Here is a 27,653-nt window from a genome sequence, read left to right as displayed (position 1 = left end):
TGGCGCCCAGCCCCGGCTTGGTCTCTTCTGTGTTTTCACCTGGGCATCTTCGCCGTTGCTGCCATCCCGCAGGGCGCGAGGAATAGCGGAGAGGGAGGGACGAGGAGGAGCACGCTGATGTCTTCAGCTTGGACGGACCACCGTCAGGAGGAGGCCGGTTCTCTGTTGGGCTGTTGGCCTCTAGGGTAGCGGGTGGAGTGGGGTGGCCGCGGGGAGGCAGGTCGTTTCTCACACAAGTGGCTGTGCCCGTGGCTCACTGCCTGCCCACGGGGAAGTGTCACCCGGAGCGTTCTCGCACCAATGCTGCCGGGTTCCTGCGCACGGAACCCACACCGCTGTCCTTGCTTTTCCCTAGAAAGCCCCGAGTCATACGCAACCCTCCCTATCCTTTCAGGAGCAGCCCCAGCGTCTGCCGTTCCGGCTCGCTCACCTCGTTCTCCTCACCAGTTTCATGGCTGATTTCCTTTTCTTCAGCCTCTCCCCTTGAGACCACCCTCCACTCGCAACCCACATCTGAGCAAGACACCCTCCTACACCCTCTTACTAAATAAACATTACTGCCTAGTCACAGCGGCAATGCAAGATCACACCAGCTATCACAATGGTGTCCTCCCTGCCGGCTCTGCCTCCAGGCGCCCCTCTCCTTGGGATGCAGCCTCCTCATTGTGCTTTCCTTCTTGCAATTTCCTTTGCCAAGAAGCTGCCCTCGCCACCGCCCCGCCCTCCCCGCTACCACCCACCCCTTTTGTTTATGCTTATAGAGTCGTAAATATCCTGTTAGTGGAGCCTTCCCCTGCCCCCCTCACAGACTTAGTCTTCCCTGAACACACTCAGCAACCGGACAAACCTTTGTCCAACAATACTCGTCACACCGCCATCATTGTCCCTGCACACATCTGCCTCCCCGACCAGATTCCCAGCCTCCTGAGGGTGCTCAGTGTGCCCAGAACATGCAGGCTGGGCTCAGGGCAAGCATCAGCAAACACATTTTTTAAAATGAATAATGGAAGATCATAAGCATCAGGTAGATGCTTGGGTGTGTTGAAGAGGCTGGATTGTTCGTTTGAGAAGGCTTCTCATGGGACAGACTAGACAGGCTTTGAGGGACTGAGTGCAGGGAGAGGATCTCAGGCAAGCACCAGAGTGCTCTATTAATTTAACAATCACCGAACAACTTCTATTGTCAGGCCTCATGCTGGGCACCGGGGATCTCGGTCGGCACTCAAGTTCCTTTCCCTGTACTAGAGAAGGAAGACTACATAGGCGGTGCCAATACAGAGTGCCAACTGTCACACGGTGAGCAAGGAGATGTGGCAGTGCAGAGGAGGAGCACCTCAAGACTTGAGGGCGCGCCAGGCTTCCCAAAGAGGACCACCACTCAACCCGAGACCAGAAGGGGGCAGAGAAGGGCTCGAGGGGTGATGCAGAAAGGACTTGCATATCAGATGAAGGAGTTGAGCTCCATCCTGAGGGTGCTGGGAGCCACTGATGACCTCCAAGCAGCTGGGGAGCGACACAAGCTAGTCCTGCCGGCCACTGCTGGGCAAGGCCTCGGCTCTGATCCCTCCCCTGAGCCCCCTGACAGGCAGGACCCCTCCTCTATGCTCTCTCAGCAGCCTTGTGACCTCTTCCTTTCTGTGCAGGGTTGAAGCCTCCGCCAGACCAGGTTTTTGAGAGACAAGACCAGGTTTTAATCTTTTTTGTCCCAAGACAAAATGTTTGCTGAATGAATGGACTGTTCTTTTTTTTCTCTAAATTTCACCAGCCCTTACTCTCAGGTCCATATCCTTTCATACCTGGAGCCTATGCATTATGCTGCAGATGGCTTTTAATTGGGAAAAAGGAGGCCCAATTCCAATCCTGGCTCCGCCATTTACTGGGACAAATTGTTTAACTGTCCTGAAACCTCAGTTTCTCCACCTGTAAGATGAGTTATCACCATGAACAGTCTGTAAGTCTCCACATGCATGCATGAGTCTTCTTTTCCTGAATAGACTGTAAGTTGTATGGTCCAGGCAGGTACCAAGGACTTTCCTCAGCACCTGGCTTGATCTGAGCTTACAACAAATACAAAAATGATCAGTCCTGTTGGTTGGTAGACAGCAGAGTACACAGGAAAGAACCCTTAAGGTGAAGTTGGAAGTCTTGTTCTGCCAGTTCTAGTGTGACCTTGAATGAGGTTCTTCCCCTCTCTGAGTCTTTGCTTTACCTGGCAGACCTCACAGGGCCATTGGAAACGGCAGAAATGAACATGCTTTGTGAATGAACAAGATAATCTGGTAGACAATTAATTGAACATTAATTAAACGGTGAAGCAGTATAGATGAGGTATGTCTCATAACTGTTGGACATACCCCAGGTATCTCTGCAGAGAGGCAGAGATGCTAGGATGCTAATCTTCCAGGCAACAGTAGGCTAGACTGGAATAGAGGTGTTTGGTCTTGCCAGCTGAGCCCTGAGACTCAGGACAGACCAGGAGGGAAGGGTTGACAGGGAGGGAACATAACTCTAGTCCTTTGCTCCCCTTCCCATCCCAGATTTGTCTGGCTAGCATTGCTTCCTGTCTTACGTTTTGAGGGAATCTGGCATGACAAGGTCTCAGGAGTCCCAGTGGCTTTGGGATTATTATAGCTACTGATACCCCTTGGTGAATAAAGCTGGCCTATGGGAGCAGTTAGTTCTGCTGTGCTGCCTGATAAACTTTTAGCTCTAAACTCCAAGTCTGGCCCCCTCTCACCCTATGCATCTTGGCAGCAGTATTTATGGGAAAGGACCATGACTTGTCTTAGCTCTTGCCAAGACCAGAAATGCCTGGGGCTGTACAGAGGGGCTATATGGAAGCAGAGTCTCAGCTTCCTCACCTCGAAAATGAGTGGGGAATAAATGAGAAAACAGACGTGGAAACACCTTGGAACTTGTATATTTTACTCAAGTGCAGGATTCTGTATGTGGGCAGTGTGTTTACAACCGGCGGGGCCTCCCTGTTTCAGAGAGCACTGGGGCTCTTTCTCTAAAAGCAAGGTTCACAATGCAGTTTATGTGTAAGGAGTGCACGTATTTGGTCTCAGAGTGAACACAGACACAGCAGGACTGTGAAAATGGCCAGGGCCAGCTGACCCCTGCTGCCAAAGGAGGCTGGGGGAGAGAGGAGGACGGGCAGGGGCTGCTTCTGCGTGGAAAGGCTGTAGCTGCCCCACTGGGAGGAGCTCCCTCATCACTCCCTGCCCCAAAGACCTCCTCCTGCTGAGATCACGCCCCTAGTAAGAAGCACCAGATTTAGAATCAAACAGGTGGAATTGATTCTACTCACCTAATATGTGACTGTGAGCAAGTATGTCCATTTCTCAGGACCTCAGTTTCCTCAACCGTGAAATGGGGAAAATTATAGTAGCATCTCCCCAGGTTGTCAGGATCGGGAGAGAGAATGTGGTAAGTGTCCTGTGAACTATCCAGCGCTGTCTGTCTTCATTTCGTGTTTCTCATCTCTTCCGCTGTTGGTACCCGGCCTGCTGCTGGGGGCTGTCTGAACTAGGACCCTGGGGCACCTCAGCCACACCCTCTCCTTCTAAGGGAGGGAGTGTGGCTGGAGGGGCAAAGGAGCCTGGATCTGCAGCAGGCCCTTTGTGCTTCCCTCCCATCAGGCAGCCTCTCGCCTCCTGGGCCACTCCTAGGGGTGAGGGGTTATCTCTTGCCAGTGTTTTGATTCCTGTGGGCTCACTCTAGAGTATTAAAAGTAGCTTTGTCTTCCCCTGTAGCTCAGTCGATAAAGAATCTTCCTGCAGTGCAGGAGACCCGGGTTCGATCCCTGAGTTGGGAAGATCCCCTGGAGAAGGAAATGGCAACCCACTCCAGTATCCTTGCCTGGAAAATGGGCTGCGGTCTATGGGGTCACAAAGAGTCGGGCACAACTGAGTAACTAACACTTAACACTTACTTACTTTGTAATGTAAAAATAAAGGAGGCTCATTTATGTTAAAGGTCTTTATGACAAGGGGCTCATCTCTCAGATTGGGGAATGGCCCATACCCCTTGGACCCTGGGCCATGGGGGTGCCAGGAGGGTTACTGTATGGGCTGGAGAGAGGTCTGTGCTGTAGGGCAAGAGGTGTCAGAGAAGGGTGGAGGCTGTGGTCATGATTCATAGCTATGGTTCATTCATTTTGCTATTGAACGTTCACAGGCATTCATCTTCAGCACCTTTGTCTCACCTCCTGGGTCTCCTCCATTAACCTGTAGTCTCCTTCATTCCAGCCAGTGAAATGATGTTGGGAGGGTGCAGTTCTGGGGTGAGGTCTAGGGGAGCAGGAGGTATCTGGTCCCTGGGGAGCTTCTTTTGGGACTCTCTGACCTTGGCAACCCCATTACCCTCTCTCCTGGGCCCCAGGTGAGTGCAGCAGTTTCTTCCTGACCAAAGAGCAGAGCCATCCCCAGATGAATGAATTTACCTGGAAGGATGTTGTCAATGCCTTGTCCCTGGCCAACATGTCCCTGGGGCTCTTCTCCATCTTCTGCAGCTTCTGCAAGTATGTTTGGGAGCCCAGCAAGCTCTTTGCCAAGAGCTGGAACCAATGGCATGAGGGAGGGAGGGATTTGTCTAGAGAACAAAGCACTGAGACATACAGATTGACTCGGGGCAGGAGAAAGTGCAGTGGGTTAGGAGTCAAGGGGCAAAGATCCTAGCCTCAGTTCTAACCACCAGCCTAATATGTGACCTTGGCTAGGTCATATCTTGAACCTCAGTTTCTCCCATCTTTTTTTTTTTTTTTTTGCAGCATGTAGGGTTTTAGTTCTCCAACCAAGGATGAAGCCCATGTTCCTTGCATTGGGAGCACATAGTCTTAACCACTGCACTGCCAGGGAAGTCCCTCTCCATCTGTAAAACAAGGAACTATGATCTCTATAGATCTTTCCAGATATGGCAATCTAGAATGGTTTCTATAAGAAAATCAAGAGACTCCATTCCTGTAGCCTTTGCACAATCCTTGGGTAGGCAGGTACCATTAATATTTTTTTGATTCTTAAATTACAGCATATGACCTGGCAGAATAGTTAAAGTTAACCCTGTTCTGGAAAGTCTGAGACATGAGTATGGGTCCCCTCAAAAATTGTCAGCAAATTATATTTCTATGAATTGAATTGTATTTCAATGCCTTTGTGAAATCAGAGCTTTAAAGATAATCTCTTCATGGAGACTTCCCTGGTGGTCTAGTGGCTAAGACTCCGAGTTCCCAGTGCAGGGGGTCTGGGTTCGATCCCTGGGCAGGGAACTAGATCCTGCATGCTGCAACTGAAGATCCCACATAAATATCCCACATGCCACAACTAAGACCCAGCACAGTCAAATAAATAAATATTTTAAAAAATATAAGTTCTTTATCGGCTTCCCAGGTGGCTCAGTGGTAAAGAATCCACCTGCCAATGCAGGAGATGCAGGAAATGTGGGTTCGATCCTTGGGTCAGGAAAATTCCTTCCTGGAGAAGGAAATGGCAACCCACTCCAGTATTCTTGCCTGGAAAATCCCATGGACAGAGGAGCCTGGTGGGCTATAGTCAATGGGGGTTGCAGAGAGTCAGACACAACTGAGCGACTGAGTGCACACACACATACACACACAAGTCCTTTATAATATAAGCAACGTCCTCTTAATCTATTTGATTCTTTATAACCATTAGCAAGTAACTTCTCTGGATCTGTTTCTCATCCATAAAATAAGATGGTTTTACCTAAGGATGTTTAAGTTCCCTTCCAGTTTGAAAATTCTCTAAATCTAGGTTTGGGGGTCTCATAGACTGGGACATACCTGCAGCAGAAAACCTCTATCTTCTTAGTTGAACCTAATCTTCTGGGAATGTAGTATTTAAGGCCATGATGGTGGGCCCAATTCCCTTTAGACACATAGTGAAGTGAAAGTCGCTCAGTCGTATCTGAGTCTTTGTGACCCTATGGACTGTTTACTCCATGGAATTCTCCAGGCCTGAATACTGGAGTGGGTAGCTTTTTCCTTCTTTAGGGGATCTTCCCAACCCTGGAATCGAACCCAGGTCTCCCACATTACAGGGGGATTCTTTACCTGCTCAGCCACCAGGGAAGCCCCCCTAGACACATAAATATGGGTCTAAACAAAGGAAATTCTAAGGTTGTTTAGGGACAGCTGAGGTCTAGGGTCAGGCTCTCTGTTTGCTTTTGCTGGGCCACCCAAGCATTGCAGTCAGTGCGTCAACTTGGGTGTGGTCTCCTAGGGCAAGTTGGCCTGAGATTGTTATAGCTGCTTTCATAGGGGGTCTGGGAGCATGTGCTGGAGAGAAACACAGAATCCCTGAAGGTGGGATTTCCCTGGTGGTCCAGTGGTTAAGAATCCACCTTCCAATGCAAGGGATGTGGGTTTGATCCCTGGTCTGGGAACTAAGATCCCCCATGCCGTGGGGCAACTAGGCTGATGTGCCGCGACTAGAGAAGTCAGCTCCCCACAGCTACTGAGCCTGCGTGTCACTGTGTGCCACTAGAGAAAGCCCGCGCTGCAGCAGACATCCAGCACAGCCAAAGAGAAGGAATCCCCGGAGGTAGGGTGTGAAAGATACCTTGGCAATCATTTGGAGTGTCAAAAACACATGAGATGAAAACTGATAGAACTGCCAGCAGAATTTTATGGATCTGTTACCATAACTGGGTATTTAGCAGGCAGAAAATCAGAAGGATAGAGCTGACTAGTACCCTTGACCCACTGGATCTAATTGATATTTTATATAATATTTGATCCAACAATAGCAGAATATATGTTATTCTCAAGCTCACTCAGATAGACCACATTCTGGTCTGTAAGACATACTTTAACAAATTTGAAAGAATATAAATCATACGAAGTATGCTCTTAGACCATATGGAGTTAAACCATAAGTAAGAGAAAGATAACTAGAAAATTGCAAAGTACATGGAGGTTAAACAACTCATTTCTAAATAATACATAGACAAAAAAAGTCTCAAGAGAAATTAAAAAATATTTTGAACTAATTGAAAGTGAAAATACAACTTATCAAAATGTGTGAGATGCAGTGAATGCAGTACTTAGAGGGAAATTTATACATTGTACGCATATATTAGAAAAGAAATCTGCTCTTCCAAAGTCTATGTCAAGAGAACTAGAAAACAAGCCACAGACTGGGAGAAAATATTTACAGAGGATACATCTGATAAAGAACTATAGTCTAAAATATACAAAGCTTAAAATTCAACAATAAAAAAATAATTCAATTTGAAAAGGGCCCAAGAATTTAACAGACACCTCACCAAAGAAGATATACAGATGGCATTTAAGCACATGAAAAGATACTCATCAAATGTCATCATGGAAATGCAAATTAAATAACAATGAGATATCACTACACATATATTAAAATGACTAGAATCCAGAACACTGACAATAACAAATGCTTCTGAAGATGTGGAGCAACAGGAGCACTTACTCATTGCTGATGGGAACGCAAAATGGTACAGCCCCTCTGGAAGACAGTTTGGTGGCTTCTTACAAAACTAAGCATACTCCTAGCATGAGTCAGTGTGTCAGTGTTAGCTGCTCAGTCATGTCTAACTTGTTGCAACCCCATGGACTGTAGCCCGCCAGGCTCCTCTGTCCACGGAATTCTCCAGGCAAGAATACTGGAGTGGGTAGCCATTCCCTTTTTCAGATTTCCTGACCCAGGGATTGAATCCAGGTCTCCTGCATTCCAGGCAGATTCTTTATCCTCTGAGCCACGAGGGAAGCCCAACTTCTACCGTACAATCAAGCAAATGAATTGACAACTACGTTCAAAACCTGTACTTAGATGATCATGCTATTTTACTCATAATTGCCAAAACTTGAAAATAACAAAGGTATCCTTCAGTAGATAAATGAATGAATAAATTGTGGTACATCCAGACAATGGACTATCACTCTCCGTGTTAACAAATGAGCTATTAAGCCCTAAGAAGACATGGAGGAACATTAAATGCATATAATCAAATGAAAGAGGCCAATCTAAAAAGGTTACATATTATATGACCTCTACTACATGACATTCTGGAAAAGGAAATATGAAGGAAATATGTCTCCAAAAATATGGAGACACTAAAAAGATCATAGTTGTCAGGAGGGTTGGGGAGAACATAAATAGGTAGAGCACAAAGGACTTTTAGGACAGTGAAAATATTCTGCATGATGTTATAATGATGGATATATGCCATTATACTTTTGCCCAAAACCGTAGAATGTAACATCAAGAATGAACCGTAAGGTAAATTATGGACTTTGAATGATTGCAATGTGTCAGTGTAGGGTCACTTTTGGTATATACCAAGGCCAGAATGTATCATTCTGTTGAATGATATTGATAATGGGAGAGGCTATGCATATGTGAGAACAAGGGTAATGGATCTCTGCATTACTCTCAATTTTGTTGTAAACCTAAAATTTCCCTAAAAAATAAAGTCTTTGAAAAAACTGAGAAGAAGGAGGATCTAAAATCAATTACGTAGGCTTCCATCTTAGGAAACTAGAAAAAAAAAAAGAGCAAATTAAATCCATAGTAAGCAGAAGGAAAGAAATAATAAAAATTAGAATAGAAATCAATGAAATTGAAAACAAGAAGTCAATCAAAGAAATTGAAAACAAAGAAAATCAATGAAACCAAAATCTAGTTCTTTGAAAAGATCAATATAATTGATAAACCTCTAGCCAGGCTATCCAAGAAAAAGAGAAGATACAAATTTTGAATATCAGAAATGAAAAATGAGGAATCATTACATGGACATTAAAAGTATAATAAAGGAATATTGTGAACAACTCTGTGTCCACAGACTTGATAGCCTAAGATGAAACAGATCAACTCCTTCAAAGATACAAAACTCACATTGGAGAAATAGATAATCTAAATAGGCTTGTATCTGTTAAAGAAATCATTTGAAACAAACCTTTCATTTTACAGATGGAGGAACAGAGGCCACAGTGAGATGGTTGTGTAGGCTGGGCTAGGACCTAGGATCTCCCTTGCCATCGAATACGCCTGGAATTTAGAATTGGAAGGGACCCTATTTCTTAATGATTACCTATAGAGGGCAGCCCTTTAAGAACGTGGGTTGAGAATACGAGTATGAAAGGGATGTAAGTCTGTGTGTGTGTGGTGTGTAAGGCAGCACAGATCAGAAAGGATGTGAGTTAGGGAGCATGTAGGAGCGTGTATATGTGTGCTGGCTAGCGTAGGAAGCACATTGGTTTAGCTGGGGCTGGGTAGGGGTGGAGTCTCTGTGATACTGCGAGAGAGCTGACCTGTTTGGCCTGCGGGCCTGCACTTTAGGAAATGCTCCTGTGCCTCCTGGATGGTTTTGGTCAGCTTTCTATTAGACATGGCTATCGGGTCAGTGACCAGACACCTGAACATCTGCTCCGGATCCGGTGAGTCCAGGCCTCAGATTCATCATCCCTGACCCCGGTCAGCTCCCCTGTCCTGTGATATCCAGCGGGCTTCCGGCGGTCACCACCCCTGTTGAGTCCCTCTGAGTGTAACAGAAGCAGCCCTAGAACAGGAGTCTGTGAGCCCCGCAGCCTATATCTAGCTACTCTGCTGGTTCACTTGTGGGTCTCTGGCTGTCCTTCTCCTGGCCTTCACTTGGTTTATCTGCCCTGTCTCCCTCTCAGGGCGGATCTGGGAGTGGGAGCCATGGTTGTGGTAATGGAGGTGTGGAGAAATGAAAAATACCTCAAGCAGAGAAACTCACTTAAAATATAATAAAATATTCCCAAGTAAGATTTTGCTTGAAAAAAAAAGGGTTCCATGTCATTAATTTGTTTCCAATTGTGGTCCAACCCTTGCATGTTGAAGAGCAGGAAAACTAAGACCTAGACAGAGAAAGACTTGCCTAAGGCCACATGGTCAGTTTGAGGCAGAGCCAGAAGGAGACCCCATTCTCTGATCAGCAGACCACCGCAGGAAGCAGCGTTGCCTTCCGGCCCCTCAGGGACCTGACAGCAGGATGCTGTCACCACTCCAGCTCCCCCAGCAGAGGGGACTAAGATACAGACATGTGAGCGGAAGTTCTTCTAACTTTGGCCTTCTGGAGCAGGAACCGAACTGAATGACTTCGCGGTCTTCACCACTTTTGGCCTGGCCTCAGCCCTGCTTCTAGGCGTGGATGGACCTCTGAATGGGTTACTAGCCATCATGTATGTGTTAGCTGTTTCATTCCGCCTCTGTTTTTATTCGACAGGTGAGTGGAAACCAGACTTATGGCTGAGGGTAGGAAACTGGAGGGGAGAAGCTGTTGGATGTCAGAAACCCAGGAGCAGTAATTGACTCCTCTCCTTCCCTCTATGGGCACCCTCTTCCTTCCTTCTCTCCTGCTGCAGGCCCACTGGAGGTTTCAGGCTGCCTTGCCTGAGCCCTGGTCTAGGGGGTGGGAACCCTTGGTTCTTGAACCAGCTGTGCTTTTTTCTTGTTGTGTGACCTTTGGATGGAGCACATGGCTTCACAGACCCTAAAACTAGAGGTCATACTCCAGTTTCCCAAAACAGATGGGAAAACTGAACTCCAGGGAGGGTAATTGCCTTGCCTAAGGTAACAATGCAAGGGATTGCAGAGGCAGACAGAAAGATCTCAAAGGCCTCTTCTACAGAGGCTTCCTAGGGGCCAGAGCACAGGCCTGGTCCTAGCTGCCTGCTTTACCTTGCGGATCCAGCGCAAAACCCACACGTCAACTCTGAATAACTAAGTTCTTTACAGCTGGCCGCTGCCCTAAGAGTGAAGGAATTTGGAATATGGGGTAGGGAAGACCCAAAGAGAGAAGGGCTTCCTCCTGTGGACGCTTTGGAGCAGTGGGAAGCAGCTAACCCCATCTTTTCTTTCCCTGCAGGCATTCCTTTCACATACAAGGGTCTACCCTGCCCCTATGCTTCCTGTGTTTTGGCTTCCACCTCCCTCCTGACCAAAGGCAACACGTTCATTCTGTCTTGCATGGCCTCACTCATGATTCTGTTCATGATGGACCAGAGCTACTACCCACATGACGAAATCCTGGAGTCTGAGAGCTGGAAAAAAATAGTCTATCTGGGAGGTAAGTGAAATATATTGCTCTTAATGTCACTAGTGATCATTTGTTATCATTGCTGCTCATTGCCACCCTGTTTCTCACCCCACATTCCCTCTTTCTCTCTCGCCCTGCTCTGTTTTTCTCCACTGAACTTGTAATATCATCCCCTGAAGTATATTTACGTGTTTGTTGTCTATATACACCAAACCTGCCCCCCTCCACCCAGAGGCCTTTTTTTATTTGTGCCATAATCCCTAGTACTTAGGATTGTGCCAGTCATGTAGTAGATACTCAAGTAAATATTTGTTGGATGTTCTTAAGTTCAATAGGAATTTAGGAACACCTACCATAAATCAGATACTAAGAATCAAATTGGTAAACCAGACAAATACTTCCTTCCAATGGGGGAGTCAGACACCAAATGAATCATGGCAGAAATAACTAAAAATATATAGTTTTGATGTGTTGTGACACTGTAGCATGTTCTCAGAGGGCATCAGAGGATGACCTAATTTAGATGGGAATGCCTAGAGGGAACGAAACCTGGGTGAAATTGGTCAAAAGGTAAAAACTCCAGTTACAAGATAAGTAAGTTCTGTGCATGTAATAATGTACATCATGGTGTCTACAATACTGTACTGTCTATTTGAAAGTTGCTAAGATAGTAGATCTTAAAAGTTCTCATCACAAGAAAAAAACATTGTAACTTTGTGAGGTGATGGATACTAACTAAATGTATTATGGTTATCATGTTGCAATATACAAAAATATCAAAGTTGTTGATATACCTTGGACTAATACCAAGTTATATGTCAGTGATATCTCAATAAAACTGGAAAAAATTAAAAACACATGAAAACTACAAGATGATTTGCCAAGCAGTGGGAGGGGTGGTTCGGAAAATGAAGTAGAGCTTTGTGAGTGCTCCGAGGCAAGGGGGTGGTTCAGAAAATGAAGTAGAGCTTTGTGAGTGCTCCGAGGCAAGGAGCCACCAGGTGCCTTTGAGCAGCAGCGTGCTGGACTTCTGAGAGAGGGCTGGCGACAGACGGAGGCCAGTGAAGCGAGCAAGCTGTGTGGGATTGGGGATTGGATCCTGGAGGCAAAGGAGAAGTCTCTGAAGGGGTTTCTGAGCAGCAGTTTTACACGTTTGCTTTGACTGTAATGTGGAGAATAGATTGTAGGAGACTCAGAATGGAAGTAGGAAAACCAGCTTTTTGTCACATGAAAGGTGATAGTGGGGGTAAAGATGAAGAGATGCGACATGAGTGTTGGAAATATTGTACAGCTGATATCGAGGAAGCAGGTTCTGGGCTATAGCAATTGAGTAAAGGGTGCCAGGCCCTGAGGCCCTGGTCACACTGGGGCCCTGGAATATGTCTCCCTAAGATTTCCCTGATTTATGGTCTTCTTCAAGGAACATCGATTTTTCTTCTTTTAAAATGCACTCATGTGAACAGGATGACATCTATGCTTAGTTTATATGTGGGTCCACTTGGTTTGAAGCGGTGGCTCAGATGATAAAGAATTTGCCTGCAATACAGGAGACCCAGGTTCAATCCTTGAGTCTGGAGGAGGGCATGGGAACCATTCCAGTATTCTTGCCTGGAGAATCCCATGGATAGAAAAACCTGGCAGGCTGCAGTCCATGGGGACGCAGAGTCAGACATGACTGGGTGACTAACACTTTCACTTTCACTTGATTTGAAGGGTTCTGGGTTCCATCCTGACTCTCCCCTTTAAGTTCACACCCTTTCTTCTGTAGCATTAGCACCCACAGCTCTGTCCAAGTTCTAAGTGCTGGCTCCTCCTGTGTCCCAGTTGGCAGAGGCACAATGAGGGGAGAAGATACCTGGTTTGGAGCTAAACAGACCTGAGTTCAAGTTCTAACTTCAGCACATATTAGTTGCCTGAATTTGAGCCTGCTTTCATCTATAAGACGAAGCTGATAATCCCTACCTTGCAAGATTCTTGAGATTAAATGAGGTAATGTATACAAATCCTCCGGCACAGTGTGTCCTGTAAATGGAAATTTCTTAGCCCCCTTCTTCCCTCCACTCACCCTTCTCTTATCTCACTGCAGCAGTGTTTCCTGCAGTGTTCTTTATAGACACCATTGATCCCCTCTTCTCAAAATTGATGGCACATTGACAGCCTTCCATGGATTATCTGTGCTGTGTGGGTAAAGGGGGAGACTGAATCTCAAAACCTGACACCGGTTGATACTGAAGCCCTTCTGGATAGATTTCAAAATGCCTGCTGTGGATATTGGAGCACAGCCAGTCATCTTTTTAGACCAAGTTCCCTTCTCCCCGCAAGAGCTCTGTACATCTGAGGAGCTGCTCTATGGCTACTGAGACCTTTTTCCAGGACAACTTTGGTTTAAAATATTATCTCATTAACTCAACAATCAATGACTGTTCTCTGGATGTAGTATTCCAATATTCTAATACCTTTCTGTAACTGCTTCTTATCCTTAGACGTGGTTTTTTTCAGGTCCCATGTTCTGATTTCTCTTGAGGAATATATGCTGGTTCCTCCCGTGGAAATGCCATAGACTATACACTCCCTCCCTCCATCTGAGCTTTCTGAAGCAGTTTGTGTCTAGTTTTTAACATCCAGGCAGACGAGGGATTGAATCAGGACCTTGTCCGAATTATATACCCTTTGTTTCCTTATCTGAAAAAGAGACTTAATCCTAAATCACAGGGTAATTCTGAAATGCGCATAAAGTACTTTTTGTAACCTACCTAGCAGACTGTCTAGTGCAAAGTGTGTGTGCTTGTGCTCTATTATGTACAATTCTTTGTGACGCTATGGACTGTAGCCCACTGGGCTCCTCTGTCCATGGGATTTCCAAGGCAAGAATACTGGAGTGGGTTGCCATTTCCTCCTTCAGGGGATCTTCCTGACCCAGGGATCGAACATATGTTTCCTGCTTTGGTAGACAGATTCTTTATCATTGAGCCACCTGTGAAGCCTCTAGTGCAAAGTAGATCTCCACAAATGTTGGTGCCCTTTGGTGGTAAATCTGAGATTGAAATTGTGTTGCGGGAGTGGAGCGGGGGAGCTCCCTTAAGACCACCCCTGGGTCAGTGCTTCTCTAGGAGGACTCACAGGGTTCTGCAGAGAGTCACACATATAGCTCAGATTTGTTATAGCAAAAGGATAAAGCAAAATCAGTCAAGGGAAACTTGAAAGGAACCAAGTCTGGAGGGAACCAGGTGCAAGCTTCCAGGCATCCTCTCCCTGTGGAGTCACACAGGACACAATTCTCCAGCACTAAATTATGACACTGCTTGTGAAGGTCTGTCTTCTAGGAGGCTCTTTAGAGACTCAGTGCTGAAGGCATTTACAGGGCTGGACACATAGGTCCCCTCTGCCTGGCAGTGGTTTAGTTGCTCAGTTGTGTGCACCTCTTGTGACCCCATAAACTGTAGCTCTCCAGGCTCCTCTGTCCATGGGATTTCCTAAGCAAGAATACTGGAGTGGGTTGCCATTCCTTCTCCAGGGGATCTTGCCAACCCAGGGACTGAACTTGAGTCTCCTGCATTGGCAGGCAGATTCTTTACCACTGAGCCCCTAGGGAAGCCCCTCCCCTCTGCCTAGCATGTACCAAAATTCCAGACTTACACAGAAGGAAATCAATGTTCTGCATTAACTACCTCGCTTGTATAACCAGTTGCTCTCATCAGTTTTTATCAGTGTAGGAAGCTTTATTATTCAAGATTCTAGGCTCTTGGCCCACCTTGCAAGCAGGATTTTCTAAGGATAGCAGTCTTAGGCCTGCTATGTTAACTCTTTTCCACATGTGTATAATACTATATTGACCCCTATCACATGTTAAACTTGAAACAATATGAATATACTTTTTTTTCCTTTTCTTTTTCTAACAAGAGATCCAGGCAACTCAAATGTATTCTTGGCTAAGACTGATTTCTGATCTGAGTTTGACAACACAGAATCTGAGATGGCATTGTTGTTGTTCAGTTGCTCAGTCATGTCTGACTCCGTGACCCCATGGACTGCAGCACGCCAGGTTTCCCTGTCCTTCGCTATCTCCTGGAGTTTGCTCAAACTCACCCATTGAGTTGGTGATTCTGTCCAACCATCTTATCCACTGTCGCCCCCTTCTCCTCCTGCCCTCAATCTTTCCCAGCATCACAGTCTATTCCAATGAGTTGCTTTTCACATAAGGTGGCCAAAGTATGGGAACTTCAGCTTCAGCATCAGTCCTTCCAATGAATATTCAATAGTCAGAGCTTCCTCGGTGGCTCAGATAGTAGACAATCTGCCTGCAATGCAGGGGACCTGGGTTTGATCCCTGGGTCGGGAAGATCCCCTGGAGAAGGGAATAGCTACCCACTCCACTATTCTTGCCTGGAGAATTCCATGGACAGAGGAGCCTGGCGGGCTACAGTCCATGGGGTTGTAACAAGTCAAACACAATTGAGCAATTAACACTTTCAGAATTTTTGAGCAATTAACACTTTCACTTTCAGAATTCCAGAGAATAGCAAGGAGAGATAAGAAAGCCTTAAGTGACCAACGCAAAGAAATAGAGATTGCATTAGATTGTAATTATCTAGTTACACAAACTTCATAAAGGTAAGGCTCATGTGCCAATGGTTTTAGTGTGAGTAAAAATTGGAGGCTGGAAAGATGGGGATTGAACTTAGAGGGTGGAAAATACACATAAGACAGCTTCATAAAAATTGAGTGTTTGCCTTTTTCCTTCTTCCAGGTGTCATCATGCTGTTTTTGTGTCCATTCTCGATAGCTGCTTTTTACTGCCTGACGTGGTCACTCTCCTACATCTTCTTTCCAGATGCTCTGTGGGGCAAGGCAGCATGTCTTAGGCCATGGTACTGAAGATATTAAACAGCCCTACCCACTCCCACTGGCCTCTGTGGGGTTTCTGCCAGCATGGTGGGCCAAAGCTTGCCTTACCCTCATAAATCTGTCCTTGTGTCTGTGTTGTGCAGTTCTAGATACATGTGGCCTTGAACCAGAGCAACCCACAGTAGGGCCAGTGGCCTGTACTTCTTCCTCTTTATTCAGGATTCTGAATCCCTTGGTGACAATAGTTGTTTGTGTCATACAGAACAGATTTTTCTCCAAGCTAAACTTGGGCTGGGTTTGAGTTCTAGTTCTGTTACCAGCTATGTGACCTGGTGCACTAAGGTTTGTCCCCTGGAAATGAATGAAACCCTTCAGAATTGGTGTAGCCTCCACCTTGTCCTGCCTGAATGTAATGACTCCAGTGCTAAGGTGGGGCTTACTAATGGGTTTCTTACATTTATAGACTCTGGCTCTGTAGAGCAGAGCTGATGGCAGGGCAATCCTGTTGCCCCATTTATGTGTAGGATTTTGCAACTTAATATTTTCTATTTTCACAATTAAAACTTATGCCTTTTGCTTTGTTTAGATTAGACACATTGGCATCTTGAGGGCATCATCTGGCCTCCAGGATCTCATTATGTGTGTGTGTTTTTTTTTTTCCCTAAGCTCTAAAAAATACTAAACTCAAGATATTCAAAGCACACTTCATATTCTAAAATCCAAATTGAATAGAAATAAAGAGAAGTGTACGGAACCCTAAAGTGGCATGTCACAGAGAACTCAGGCCCACTAAAAGTCACGCTCGCAGCACTGCCTCTGGACTCCCGCCTCGGGGTGGTGTGCTAGAGGATTATTGGCTCATTCTGCCCCTTCCTCGGCCAGCGCACCAGACCACCTTTACCTCAGGTCTAACTTATTGAAGTTTGCAGAACAATATACATTGCAAGTATGCACTAACTCTAAAGTTATATGAAAAAAGTCCAGTGAGGTCCACATTGCTCCGATTTGGCTCTAAAGGAAAAGACAGCACCCTCTTTTCTCCATGGCTTTCTGTTCATATCTGTTACAGCACTTACATTTTTTTTCGTGGATAGATGAATAGATCTGTTTCTTAGATTTTTAAGTTCCTTCAGTTTACATATTCATGTTTCTGCTGCCTGCCACAGCGGTGCCCCACACTCAGAAACATATACTTTGTAGATGAATTGATTTGGTTGTGCATTCTAGTGAGTTCTGTACAAGGTTAGAATAATATAGTAGGAATCTTACAAATATACATGGGCTCAGACATTTCAGTGTGATGCCCTTTAATACTGAACCCTCATTTCACTGTTGCTATCCTTCACCAAAATATTTTAGGAATTCTAAGATGATAACTGTCTTCACATATGCTCTTAGAGGTCAGCACTTAGCACAGTGCCTAGATATAATAGGTGCTCAAAAAATACTTATTTTGCTCGAGCCAACCAAATTTAGTTCAAAAACCTAATAATATTTAATATTAGCCAATGATATCCTCTTTTTAAACCAAAACCAAATTAGCTATTGATTTTGGCCTCAAATGACTTCTGGCTATTTCTAGAACTTGAACTATGTTCCAAGGAAGAAGATGCAATTCTGAAAGAGGATTTCCATATCCATTCTGAGCCATAGCAGCAGAGCTGAAATAAATATGTAGACTTCCAGAGGAATACTTTGAAAGGGAAAATACACTTTGTACTTTGTTTATAACAATAATAATCATACTGCTGCTGCTGCTGCTACCAAGTCGCTTCAGTCGTGTCCGACTCTGTGCGACCCCATAGATGGCAGCCCACTAGGCTCCTCTGTCCCTGGGATTCTCCAGGCAAGAATACTGGAGTGGGTTGCCATTTCCTTCTCCAATGCATGAAAGTGAAAAGTGAAAGTGAAGTCGCTCAGTCGTGTCCGACTCATAGCGACCCCATGGACTGCAGCCTACCAGGCTCCTCTGTCCATGGGAATTTCCAGGCAAGAGTACTGGAGTGGGGTGCCATTGCCTTCTCCAAATAATCATACTACATCATCTCAAACAAAACTTTAGGTTAGCGATATGAGGATAGTTATAGATCAGTTGAGAGCTGACAAACTGTTAGACTCACTAAGGAAAAAAAAGAGGAGGTACCAATAAACTCAACAATGAAAAAGGAGAAATAACAATGGATATGACAGAAATACAAAAGATTAGATCAGCTATAAATCAACAAATTGGACAACCTAGACGGAAGGTCTTCCAAGAGTGAATCATGAAGAAATAGAAAATCCTAATAGATCGATCACTAGTAGAGACTGAAACAGTAATCAAAAACTTCCCCCAAACAAAAGTCCAGGCCCTGGCGGGGTTACAGGTGAATTCTACCACACATTCCAAGAAGACTTAATATCCTTCTCAAACTACTACAAATAACTGAAGAGGAAGGAATACTTCCTATTTTATAAGGCCCACGTCACCCTACACCAAAAGCAAACGGAGAAAACACACAAAAAAGGGAAATTACAGACACATGTCACTACTGAATATAGACACAAAAATCCTCAAGAAAATATTGGCAAGCCAAATACACAATATATTAAAAGGATTAAGTGGATTGTTAAGATTAAGGGATTCTAGGATGCACAAACCAATGTGCTACACCACATTAAAAAAAATTATGTATAAAAATCACATAATCATCTCACTCGATGCAGAAAAAGTGTTTGATAAGATTCAACACCTATTTATGATAAACTCTCAATAAAGTGGGTATAGAAGGAATGTACCTCTACATATTCAAGTCCACATATGCAAACACACAGCTAACATTATACTAAATGGTAAAAAACTGAAAGCTGAAACAAAAGCTTCATGAAACAATATCCTCACCACATTGATATTTTAAAATCTGTTCTGTTCTTTCTTTAAAAACTTAAAAAAAAAAAATTTATTTGGCTGCACTGGGTCTTAGTTTTGGCATGCCGATGTTTAGTTGCAGCATGTGGGATCTACCGGCATCCCCTGCATTGCAAGGTGGATTCTTAACCACTGAACCACCAGGTAGGCCCCTATTATTTAATTAAAAAGATAACCTAGTCATAATATATTAAACTGATTTGACAACCACCTACAGTTTGCAATACTAGAACACTTCTCTAGGATAAACTATATCCAGGGCTGTGACATGTTAATACAAGTAGTTCCCAACTAAGGATCAGAATCTTTCCAACCAACACTCATATATTAATTGGTTATTTGAAATTTGAAACATATCCCATGAAGTAAGGTAGCTGGGAAGTAATATTTACTGAGTAGTTATTACATACATTATCTTACTTATTTCTTGATGAATGATCTTGAGAGGAAGAAAATATTACACAGATGGGAGAAGAGTGAGGCTTAGAGAGGTTAATAACTTATCCAAAGTAGTAAGAACTATACTTGACCCCAAAACAGTGTTCTTTCTAGTATACTACATCATTTCCTTATGTTTATGATGACAGCTTACTCCAAACCCCCATTCCTCCAAAACATAAAACTGAAAAATTTGCATTCAGTCCAAATTCAATAGGACACTATAGAACCTAATTACTACTTATGGGGATAATCTGTGTAAAGGTTATCCTTAACTAAGACTTAGGCTCTCAGAACACATTCTCCATAGGGACAGCAAGTTCCTTAACATCACGGTTTATTGCCAAAATAAGCATAGGAATGGGAACAGAATTCTCAGTGACTTCAGAGCAGTGGGGAGACAAAGAGGAGGCAGGAATTGCTGGAGATGTTCCCAGGACCACTAGGGAAAATACAGGTATTTCTAGCGCAGAGAGTAACAGAGGAGGCAGTGTTGGCTGTTGTACGCTCTGAGTAATCAGCCTCATTTCCATGCATATTCTGCTTCTATGCCCAATAAAATACAAAATGAAAAACCAAAAGCACTTCGCTCCCCTCCTCCCCTTGTTGGTACAAGCCTCTTGCTAGCTCTCCACATTCATAGGGTGACAGGAATCTTAGCTTCAAGGCTCTGAGTAGTGGCTCATCTGGGAGTAAAAGTCATATATTTACACCTGTATAGCTAAAGACTTAGGATCTACAGGGTCTGCAGAGCCCTAGCCTCAGGAAGAATGAATCTGGAAACAGTCATGTTCTTTCTGTCCTCTCACCTGTGCTCCATTCCTGAAGGAAAAAGGCTCCCCTCTGCTCATGTCAACTTTTCCTACCTATTACATTCATTTTGACTACACTTTCTTATGACTAGGCACCCCTAAAGTATGAGCAAACAAACATTTTATTAGTATTTTATTTGTATTTTTGGAGAAGGTTTACAGTTTCAGAAGAAACACTGATTTTTTTTTCAAACAATAGAAAAAGTTAAAAAACAAAAGAATGTATTGTCTTAGAAGAATAGAAGAAGTCTCTTCAGCAAGTAATGGGCCAATTCAGATTGGAGGAACTAGTGAAGCAAGTTACATACAGGAAGTTCTGATTTATCCAGTTTCAGGAATAACACAAATCTCTTCTTGTCTAGCTGTGTAAGGCTCCAAATGGGCCATCTCAGCTTAAAACTGGTAACACGCTCATAAACAAAGCTTCCAGGGTCCCATCTAGTGTGAACGCAGGGGTGGTTCACTCTCCGGGAGGCTGCATCTGTTTACAGAATTCATCAAACTGCTGCTGCTCCAGTTCTGTCATGACTCTGTTGAGGGCATAGATCTGAATGGGAAAAAAAGATATGTTAACAATGGAGGCAGCTGCTCAACCTGTCTTCAGACACCACAGGCTGTGTCATCTGAAAATGCCAGAACTGCATCAGTAATGCAGGGGCAGTGATAAAGCAACTGGAGAGGCAAACATTAGCTCCACCGGGGAATCAGGAAAGAAGCAGTGAGGCTTGACCTGGCCTTGAAAGGACTGGTAGGGGATTTCCCTGGTGGTCCAGTGGTTAAGAATCCACCTTCCAATGCAGAGGATGCAGTTCAATCCCTGGTTGGGAAGTTAAGATCCCACATGCGGGGCAACTAAGCCCATACACTGCAACTACTGAGCCTGTTCACTCCAGAGCCCATGCTCCGCAACAAGAGAAGTCACACAGCACTAGAGAAAAGCCTGCATACCTCAACGAAGACCCCGCAAAGCCAAAAAAAAAAAGAGTTGGTGGGATTTCCCTATAGCTCAGATGGTAAAGAATCTGCCTGCCATGCAGGAGACCTGGGTTCGATCCCTGGGTCAGGAAGATCCCTTGGAGAAGGAAAAGGCAACCCACTCCAGTATTATTGCCTGGAGAATCCCCACGAACAAAGGAGCCTGGCGGGCTACAGCCCATGGGGTTGCAAAGAGTCAAGACACGACTAAGAGACTAACACACACAGGATTTAAACAGGTAGAGACTGGGGAAAGAACCCAAGTGACAGAACAATGGATTTTATGATTAAATGTAGAAGCACAGCATTAGTTCTAGAAACTTCAAGGATGCTAAATACGAAAGGTTGGGGAGCTAGAGAAAGAAAGAAAGGTATGTTAGGCTCTTAAATGCCATACCAAGTAATCTGGACTTTATCTGACCAACTCTGGAGAGATAAGTGTGCAGGGAAGAAACCTGATTATATCTGTGCTTTGAGAAAGAAAACTGAAGACCATGTGAAGGATGCAGTCAGGGAGGGGAGATCACAGGCACTTAGGAGACATCTGTTACAACAGTCCAGGTAGGAGGGAGTAGGAACGTGACCCAGGGCAGGCAGTGCAGGGAGAAGAAAACTGCAAGAGCCATTCCAAGGTGAAAGGCAGGCTATCTACCTTATTGCTTCACCCTGCAGTAATTCATCAGTCCATCAAAGAACCAGAAACAACATAAAACTTCCAAATTTGTATAGAGGAAAAGGGTTATGTTTGTGTGTAGGGGATAAAATTTGAATAATCAAAAAGAAGAGAAGGGAAAAAACCCTGAGAAGTGAGACAAATAAAAAATATAAAATAAGAGCAGAAATTAATGAAAAGGCAACCAAATGCACAACAGAGAGGATCACTGAAACTGTAAGATGGTTCTTTGAAAACTCTAAAGAAAACTGCAAACCTCTGAGACTTGTCGACATAAAAGGGAGGCTGCACGAATATTATCAGAATTAAAAAGAAGTCATAATTACTGATACATGTGTGTTAGTTGCTCAGTCGTATCCAGTTCTTTGCAACCCCATGAACTGTAGCCTGCCAGGTTCCTTTGACCGTGGAACTCTTCAGACAAGAATACTGGAGTGAGTAGCTACTGCCTTCTCCAGGGGATCCTCCCGACTCAGGGATCAAAGCTGGGTCTCCTGCATTGCAGGAACACTTTTCACCCCCAGGGAAGCCAGAGTAGAAATTAAAATTTACAAACTTTGTGTCAATAAGTTTGAAAACTTAAATGATACAAATTCCGAGGAAGAGTAAAATGATCAAAACTGACTAAACAGAAAGCTTGAATAATCCTACAATCTTTTTTCCCCCAATTTTTAAAAATTGTGGTAAGATTCTGTAACCTTCAAGGAAAATAGAACTTCACACAGTGATAAAAACACTTTTAAACAACTGCAATGATTCTCACAATGTATGGTTAAAATGGTCACGATTTATGTATGTTTAACAAACACAAATAAATTTGAATGGTTAAAAAAACATGCTCAATGAACAGGGCCAGTCATGGAATATGGTAGCATACATAAAGTTTAGAAACACGCAAAACTAGATGATACGCTGTTATGTTATACAGTATTATTTAGGAGTACACATAGAAACAGTAAATTAATACAGAACAGCAAGGGGGTGATTAGCATAAAATTAAGGACTGAGGGTACGGGTACTGCTCGTGGGAAGGCTGGAGACATGGCCAGAGAGGCCTGCCAGTGCACGGCCATGTTCTATTTCTGTAGTTGGCTGGTAGGGTGTTTGTTTTATTCATCTTCTTCAAGAGTACAAATACATTTTATATATATTATCTATATGTATTATATATATTATTATGTATTAAGTGTATATTTATACTAAGCAGAGAAAGAAGACTTAAAATGGGTCAAGGGTCCAAGCCAAGGAATGAAAGACTTTCAAGAAAGAAAGGGTCATCCAAAGTTCTAAATGTTGCTTCAACTGCCAAATGGGCCTCTGTGTCCATTCTCCCCTCTCATCTCACTTCCTGGAATGTGGCATCTATGCAAAACTGAATGGAAACTGTGTTTCTGCCTCCCTACATGGGCTCCTGTCACATTCTTATCTCAGGAGGTTGCATTCCAGGCCACACAGATGAACTAGCAGCTGTGGGGCAAAGCTGGAAGCAGGGAAGAATGTCAAGAGACCTGTTTAGATGGCAGCCCTGCCCCTCAGTCCATCACCACCTAGGGATTCTGGTCACCATACCTCACTTTAAATGATGATAATGCCTCCTGCCTCACAAGGTCACGTATGTTATATCTCCCATCTTTATTCCAGGATGGATTTACAAAGGTCAAAGTGGGAGCAACAGTAATACACAGCAGTATGAAGATTACATGTGGTCAGGCATGTGCCTGGCACATCTGAGGGGCTCAACAAGTGCCAGCTGCTACAACAGTGCAAGTCCAATATGACAGCTTAGCAAGTCAGCACAATTCGACTTAGACTGAGCACAATAAAAGCACAGACTCGTGGTAACCAGCATTGCCATTTTCGAGTGCCTTCTCTGGGGCAGGCACTACATGCTTCAGATAAACCATTTCTACTTACAACAAATTCATGTGACTGATGTCATCAATCCTCATTTTACCAAGGAGGAAATGAAGAACCGAGGTTCAGAGAGGTTAAGTATCTTGCCCAAGTTGACCTGGGAAGAACTGGAACTTATGGAGGAGCTGGGATTTGAGGTCAGACAAGTAAGTGCAACCCATGAAAGCTCACCAACAGGGTGTCAATGAGTACATGAACAATGTCCTCAATAACATCTACCACTGCAGTGCGCACAAAGCACAGTTTCCTAGCGCTGTTTCTTATAGCAGTTCTCCAACTTTCACCAAAGTGCAATGCAGTAAAATCATCTGGGGGCCTGCATCCAGGGGGGATGCAGAGGTGAAGTAAAGTGGGAACAATCTGTTGGAAGCCAGGTCCACAGCTCTCAGATAGTCTGACTTAATCCAAAGGCAGATTTCAGTTTATAGATTAACTTCAAACACACTATTAAGTTTACTCATTATGATAGCCTTCCTCACTGAATGCAAGCTCCACAAAGGCAGGGACTCCTCCATGCCCACAACAGTGCCTAGCATGTAGTCGCAGTTCAATATCATTAGTGACTGGATTAGATTAACAAAAATTTAAGGTCTGACACTATTAAGCACTGAAAAAGAAGTGAGGGATGAGAACCCTCTTATTCTGCTAATATGGGTACAAATTTGTATAATCTCTTTGAAAACAATTTGGCAACATCACTGCAGATGGTGACTGCAGCCACGAAATTAAAAGACGCTTACTCCTTGGAAGGAAAGTTATGACCAACCTAGATAGCATATTCAAAAGCAGAGATATTACTTTGCCAACAAAGGTCCGTCTAGTCAAGGCTTTGGTTTTTCCTGTGGTCATGTATGGATGTGAGAGTTGGACTGTGAAGAAAGCTGAGTGCCGAAGAATTGATGCTTTTGAACTGTGGTGTTGGAGAAGACTCTTGAGAATTCATTGGACTGCAGGGAGATCCAACCAGTCATTCTGAAGGAGATCAGCCCTGGGTGTTCTTTGGAAGGAATGATGCTAAAGCTGAAACTCCAGTACTTTGGCCACCTCATGCAGAGAGTTGACTCATTGGAAAAGACTGTGATGCTGGGAGGGATTGGGGGCAGGAGAAGGGGACGACAGAGGATGAGATGGCATCACCGACTCAATGGACGTCAGTCTGAGTGAACTCCGGGAGTTGGTGATGGACAGGGAGGCCTGGCGTGCTGCGATTCATGGGATCGCAAAGAGTCGGACACGACTGAGCAACTGAGCTGAACTGAACTGAATAACTGAATAAATTTGAAAAGTAGAAAAGTAATTCTACTTCTAGTTATATTCGCCCTATAGGCATTCCAGTACAGGAGTCAAAGGAAACATCTAAAGGGTTTTCACTACAGCACTGTTTGTAACAGCAAAAAAAACCCTTATAAATCATTTAAACATTCATCACTGGATGACAGGGTAAATATACTAAGTGGCCTCACAAAGTAGACTACTATAAACAGTGATGAGGAATAAACTAGATTCTTATATTAACATGAATAATCCTAAAAAACGTAATGCAAAATAAAATATATGCAGTTAGTTTAACGTAAGATTTTAAAACAAAAACTTTTATATTGTTCAAGAATATCTACTAATATAGTTGAGTGTAAAAGTATTAAAAAAATCATGGTTGTCCATAAAGAGGGGAAAAATGGCGTAAGACAGGAAATGGAGAGAGGGGATTCCAAATTTATTTATCTTAAAAAAGACTACATGCAAATATGACAAAATGTTAAACACTGCCAATCTCGGGTGCTGAGTACCCAGGTGTTTGTTATAATATTCTGTTTTTCTGTATTTTGAAATTTCAAAAAAAAAGAAACAAAAGAAATAGTGGGGAAAGACCAGAGTGAGCTTTTTCCTGATATTAAATACTAAAGTAAAACATTCATGTAAACAGTCAAATGGACTTTTAAGGGCAGACTGAACAGAGGAACACAGTGCTGAGTGTAGAGCTCAGGCCTCCACTTCTGATTTAGGAGCAGCTACTCTCCAGGCCAAATCCAGGCCATCCGTGCTAGGGTGTGTGACACGCGTTCTTGGACTCCCTTACAGGACCCTCCCTCACAGGGCCCTTCTCCTACTCCTCTCTTCCTTCCCTCAGGACCCCACCACAAAAGCTCTGCATCGGGGTCACCAGGAGACCACCTGGGACTGGTTGGGGTGGGGTTCCTGACACTTGGCATGTGACTCTGGTCTGCCACCTCACCTTCTGGTCCTCAGTGCTCTCCTCTGAACACCTAGGAGAACCCTGTTTTTGGCTGGAGGCAGGCGGAGCTCTCCTATACCATTCTCCGCTCTCCCTATTCCAGCATCACCTCCAGCAAACTACAGGTACAAGGGCCCTCCTCACTCTCACCTCTGCTCTCTGTCTCTGCTTCAGCTCCTGCTGGGCTGATTTCTGCTTGGCCTTCTCGATTCTGCTGACAGGCTCTTTAACTTTGGGCTTTTCTTTACGTGCAGGTGGATCCATGACTTGATTTCCGTATACTTCTTAGTAAGCTCTAACCTGGATGGTACAGAGGAAGGCTGATCTAAAAACAAAGAACGAACGAATGAACGAACTCCCAGAAACTTAGGCCCTACCTCAGCTCCTTCCTGAGGCAGAGGGGCCCAGAGGAAAGAGCGCTGCATTGGAGGAATAAGACCCCTACTGCCACCACCTCACTGAGTGTCTCTAGGCGAATCTCACCCCCACTCCGAGCCTTAGTTTTCCCCATCTGCACAGGACAACGGTCCATTCCCTGGCCCCTCCCACCAGCTGCGGTATGAGCACGAAACGCGAAGAGCACAGTGAACGGTTTCCTACACTCGCGGGCTGCATCCAGCGTGGCACTGCAGGACACCACGGCCCAGAGGGACCGGCCAGCCGAAGTCTCGAAGCGGGGCGGCGGGGAGCCCGAGCATCACGCGGCCGCCAACCTCGGGACCCCACCTCTGTCCTCCCAGACGGTAACAGCTTGCCGGGCCCGCCCTCCGCCACTGCCCCGCCCGGGGCCCAAGGCCGGCCCCAGGGGAGCTCCCCTCCCGCCGCCACCGCCCTCTTCGGGTACAAAATGGCGGCGGGAGGCGGGCGGCGGGCGGCGCTCGGGACTCAGCGCCTTTCCTCCCCGGCCTCAGGACTCCGGCCCCGCAGCGGCGCGGACAAGGCCCCACGCGTGGACCCTCACCTTCCCCTACCTCCTGGCCTAGCTTCTGAGCCTGCCGCGCCTCGGATTGGGCGGGGCCTGGGGGCGGGGCAAGGAAACGAAGGGCGGGCCGGCGGGCCTAGGCCCCGCCCACAGGCCAGCTTGCGCGGGCGCAGAAAGCTCAGGAGTTGGAACTGGGGCTGGGGCTGGGGCCGGGGCCGGGGCTGGGGCCGGGTCGGGTGGGTGGGTACCTGTAGCTGAAACTTTTCCTGGGGGATTTTTCCTGGGACAGCTACTAGGCTTTGAAGGGAAAGATCTGAAACGGGGCTAGAATTGTAACTCGCTGAGGGATGGTGATTGCTGTCTTCTGGATTCGGAAACTTGTTAGGAAGATCAAATGAGACCCCGTTTACTAGAATGCTTTGAAGAAAGGAAATCCTGACAGAAGTGTAAGCAGCCAATATAAACGAAGAGAAACGCTCAAGTTCACTGAAAATCGATAATTTTAGTTACTTTTTAAAAAATTACATTTTTATAACTATATACAATAATTTGGGGCTTCGATGGTGGCTCAGCAGTAAAGAATCGGCCTGCAATGCGGGAGTTGCAGGCTCCATACCTGGGTCAGGGAGATCCCCTGGAGAAGGAAATGGCAATCTACTACAGTATTCTTGCCCGGGAAATCCCAGGCATGTCCACTCCTGTCGTTCCTTCAAGGACTAGGCACGAATCGAAACAAAAAGGGGATTCTAAGCAGCAGTGATGTATAGCCTGATGGACACTCACACACTTTCAGTTCAGTTCAGTTCAGTTCAGTCGCTCAGTCGTGTCCAACTCTTTGCGACTCCATGAATCGCAGCACGCCAGGCCTCTCTGTCCCTCAC

General features: G+C 45.0%; 2 protein-coding genes across 9 annotated transcripts; one reads left to right on the top strand and one right to left on the bottom strand.

The window, feature by feature from the left end:
* The first annotated feature begins 890 nt into the window (after positions 1 to 890).
* On the top strand, positions 891 to 23,513 carry LOC105004886. Of its 3 annotated transcripts, none has more exons than XM_010862643.1 (6): positions 891 to 1,296; positions 4,384 to 4,522; positions 9,330 to 9,427; positions 10,096 to 10,239; positions 10,882 to 11,082; positions 23,345 to 23,513. In XM_010862643.1, exons 2-6 carry the CDS (start codon positions 4,431 to 4,433, stop codon positions 23,479 to 23,481), a joined length of 672 nt encoding a protein of 223 aa, XP_010860945.1. In that variant the 5' UTR covers positions 891 to 1,296; positions 4,384 to 4,430; the 3' UTR covers positions 23,482 to 23,513. The 3 variants fall into 3 exon arrangements, 2 of the variants coding, with proteins under 2 accessions (XP_010860945.1, XP_010860946.1); XR_827267.1 differs by lacking the exons at positions 891 to 1,296; positions 23,345 to 23,513 and adding exons at positions 12,877 to 13,041; positions 13,139 to 13,774 and having other exon boundaries at positions 3,930 to 4,522; XM_010862644.1 differs by lacking the exons at positions 891 to 1,296; positions 23,345 to 23,513 and adding an exon at positions 12,877 to 13,774 and having other exon boundaries at positions 3,930 to 4,522.
* On the bottom strand, positions 20,176 to 26,887 carry CCDC23 (coiled-coil domain containing 23). 6 transcript variants are annotated; one of them, XM_010862649.1, is made up of 3 exons: positions 26,812 to 26,887; positions 26,001 to 26,150; positions 20,176 to 20,602 (listed from the first exon to the last, which is right to left on the bottom strand). In XM_010862649.1, the coding sequence occupies exons 2-3, from the start codon at positions 26,112 to 26,114 to the stop codon at positions 20,516 to 20,518; spliced, it is 201 nt and encodes a 66-aa protein (XP_010860951.1). In that variant the 5' UTR covers positions 26,115 to 26,150; positions 26,812 to 26,887; the 3' UTR covers positions 20,176 to 20,515. The 6 variants fall into 6 exon arrangements, with proteins under 6 accessions (XP_010860951.1, XP_010860947.1, XP_010860950.1 ...); XM_010862645.1 differs by having other exon boundaries at positions 26,001 to 26,175; positions 26,822 to 26,887; XM_010862648.1 differs by having other exon boundaries at positions 26,822 to 26,877.
* Positions 26,888 to 27,653: the final 766 nt, after the last annotated feature.

Source organism: Bison bison, unplaced genomic scaffold, assembly GCF_000754665.1.
Source record: "Bison bison bison isolate TAMUID 2011002044 unplaced genomic scaffold, Bison_UMD1.0 scf7180017864484, whole genome shotgun sequence".
NCBI classification, from domain to species: domain Eukaryota; kingdom Metazoa; phylum Chordata; class Mammalia; order Artiodactyla; family Bovidae; genus Bison; species Bison bison.
This window is presented reverse-complemented; position numbering and strand designations above follow the sequence as displayed.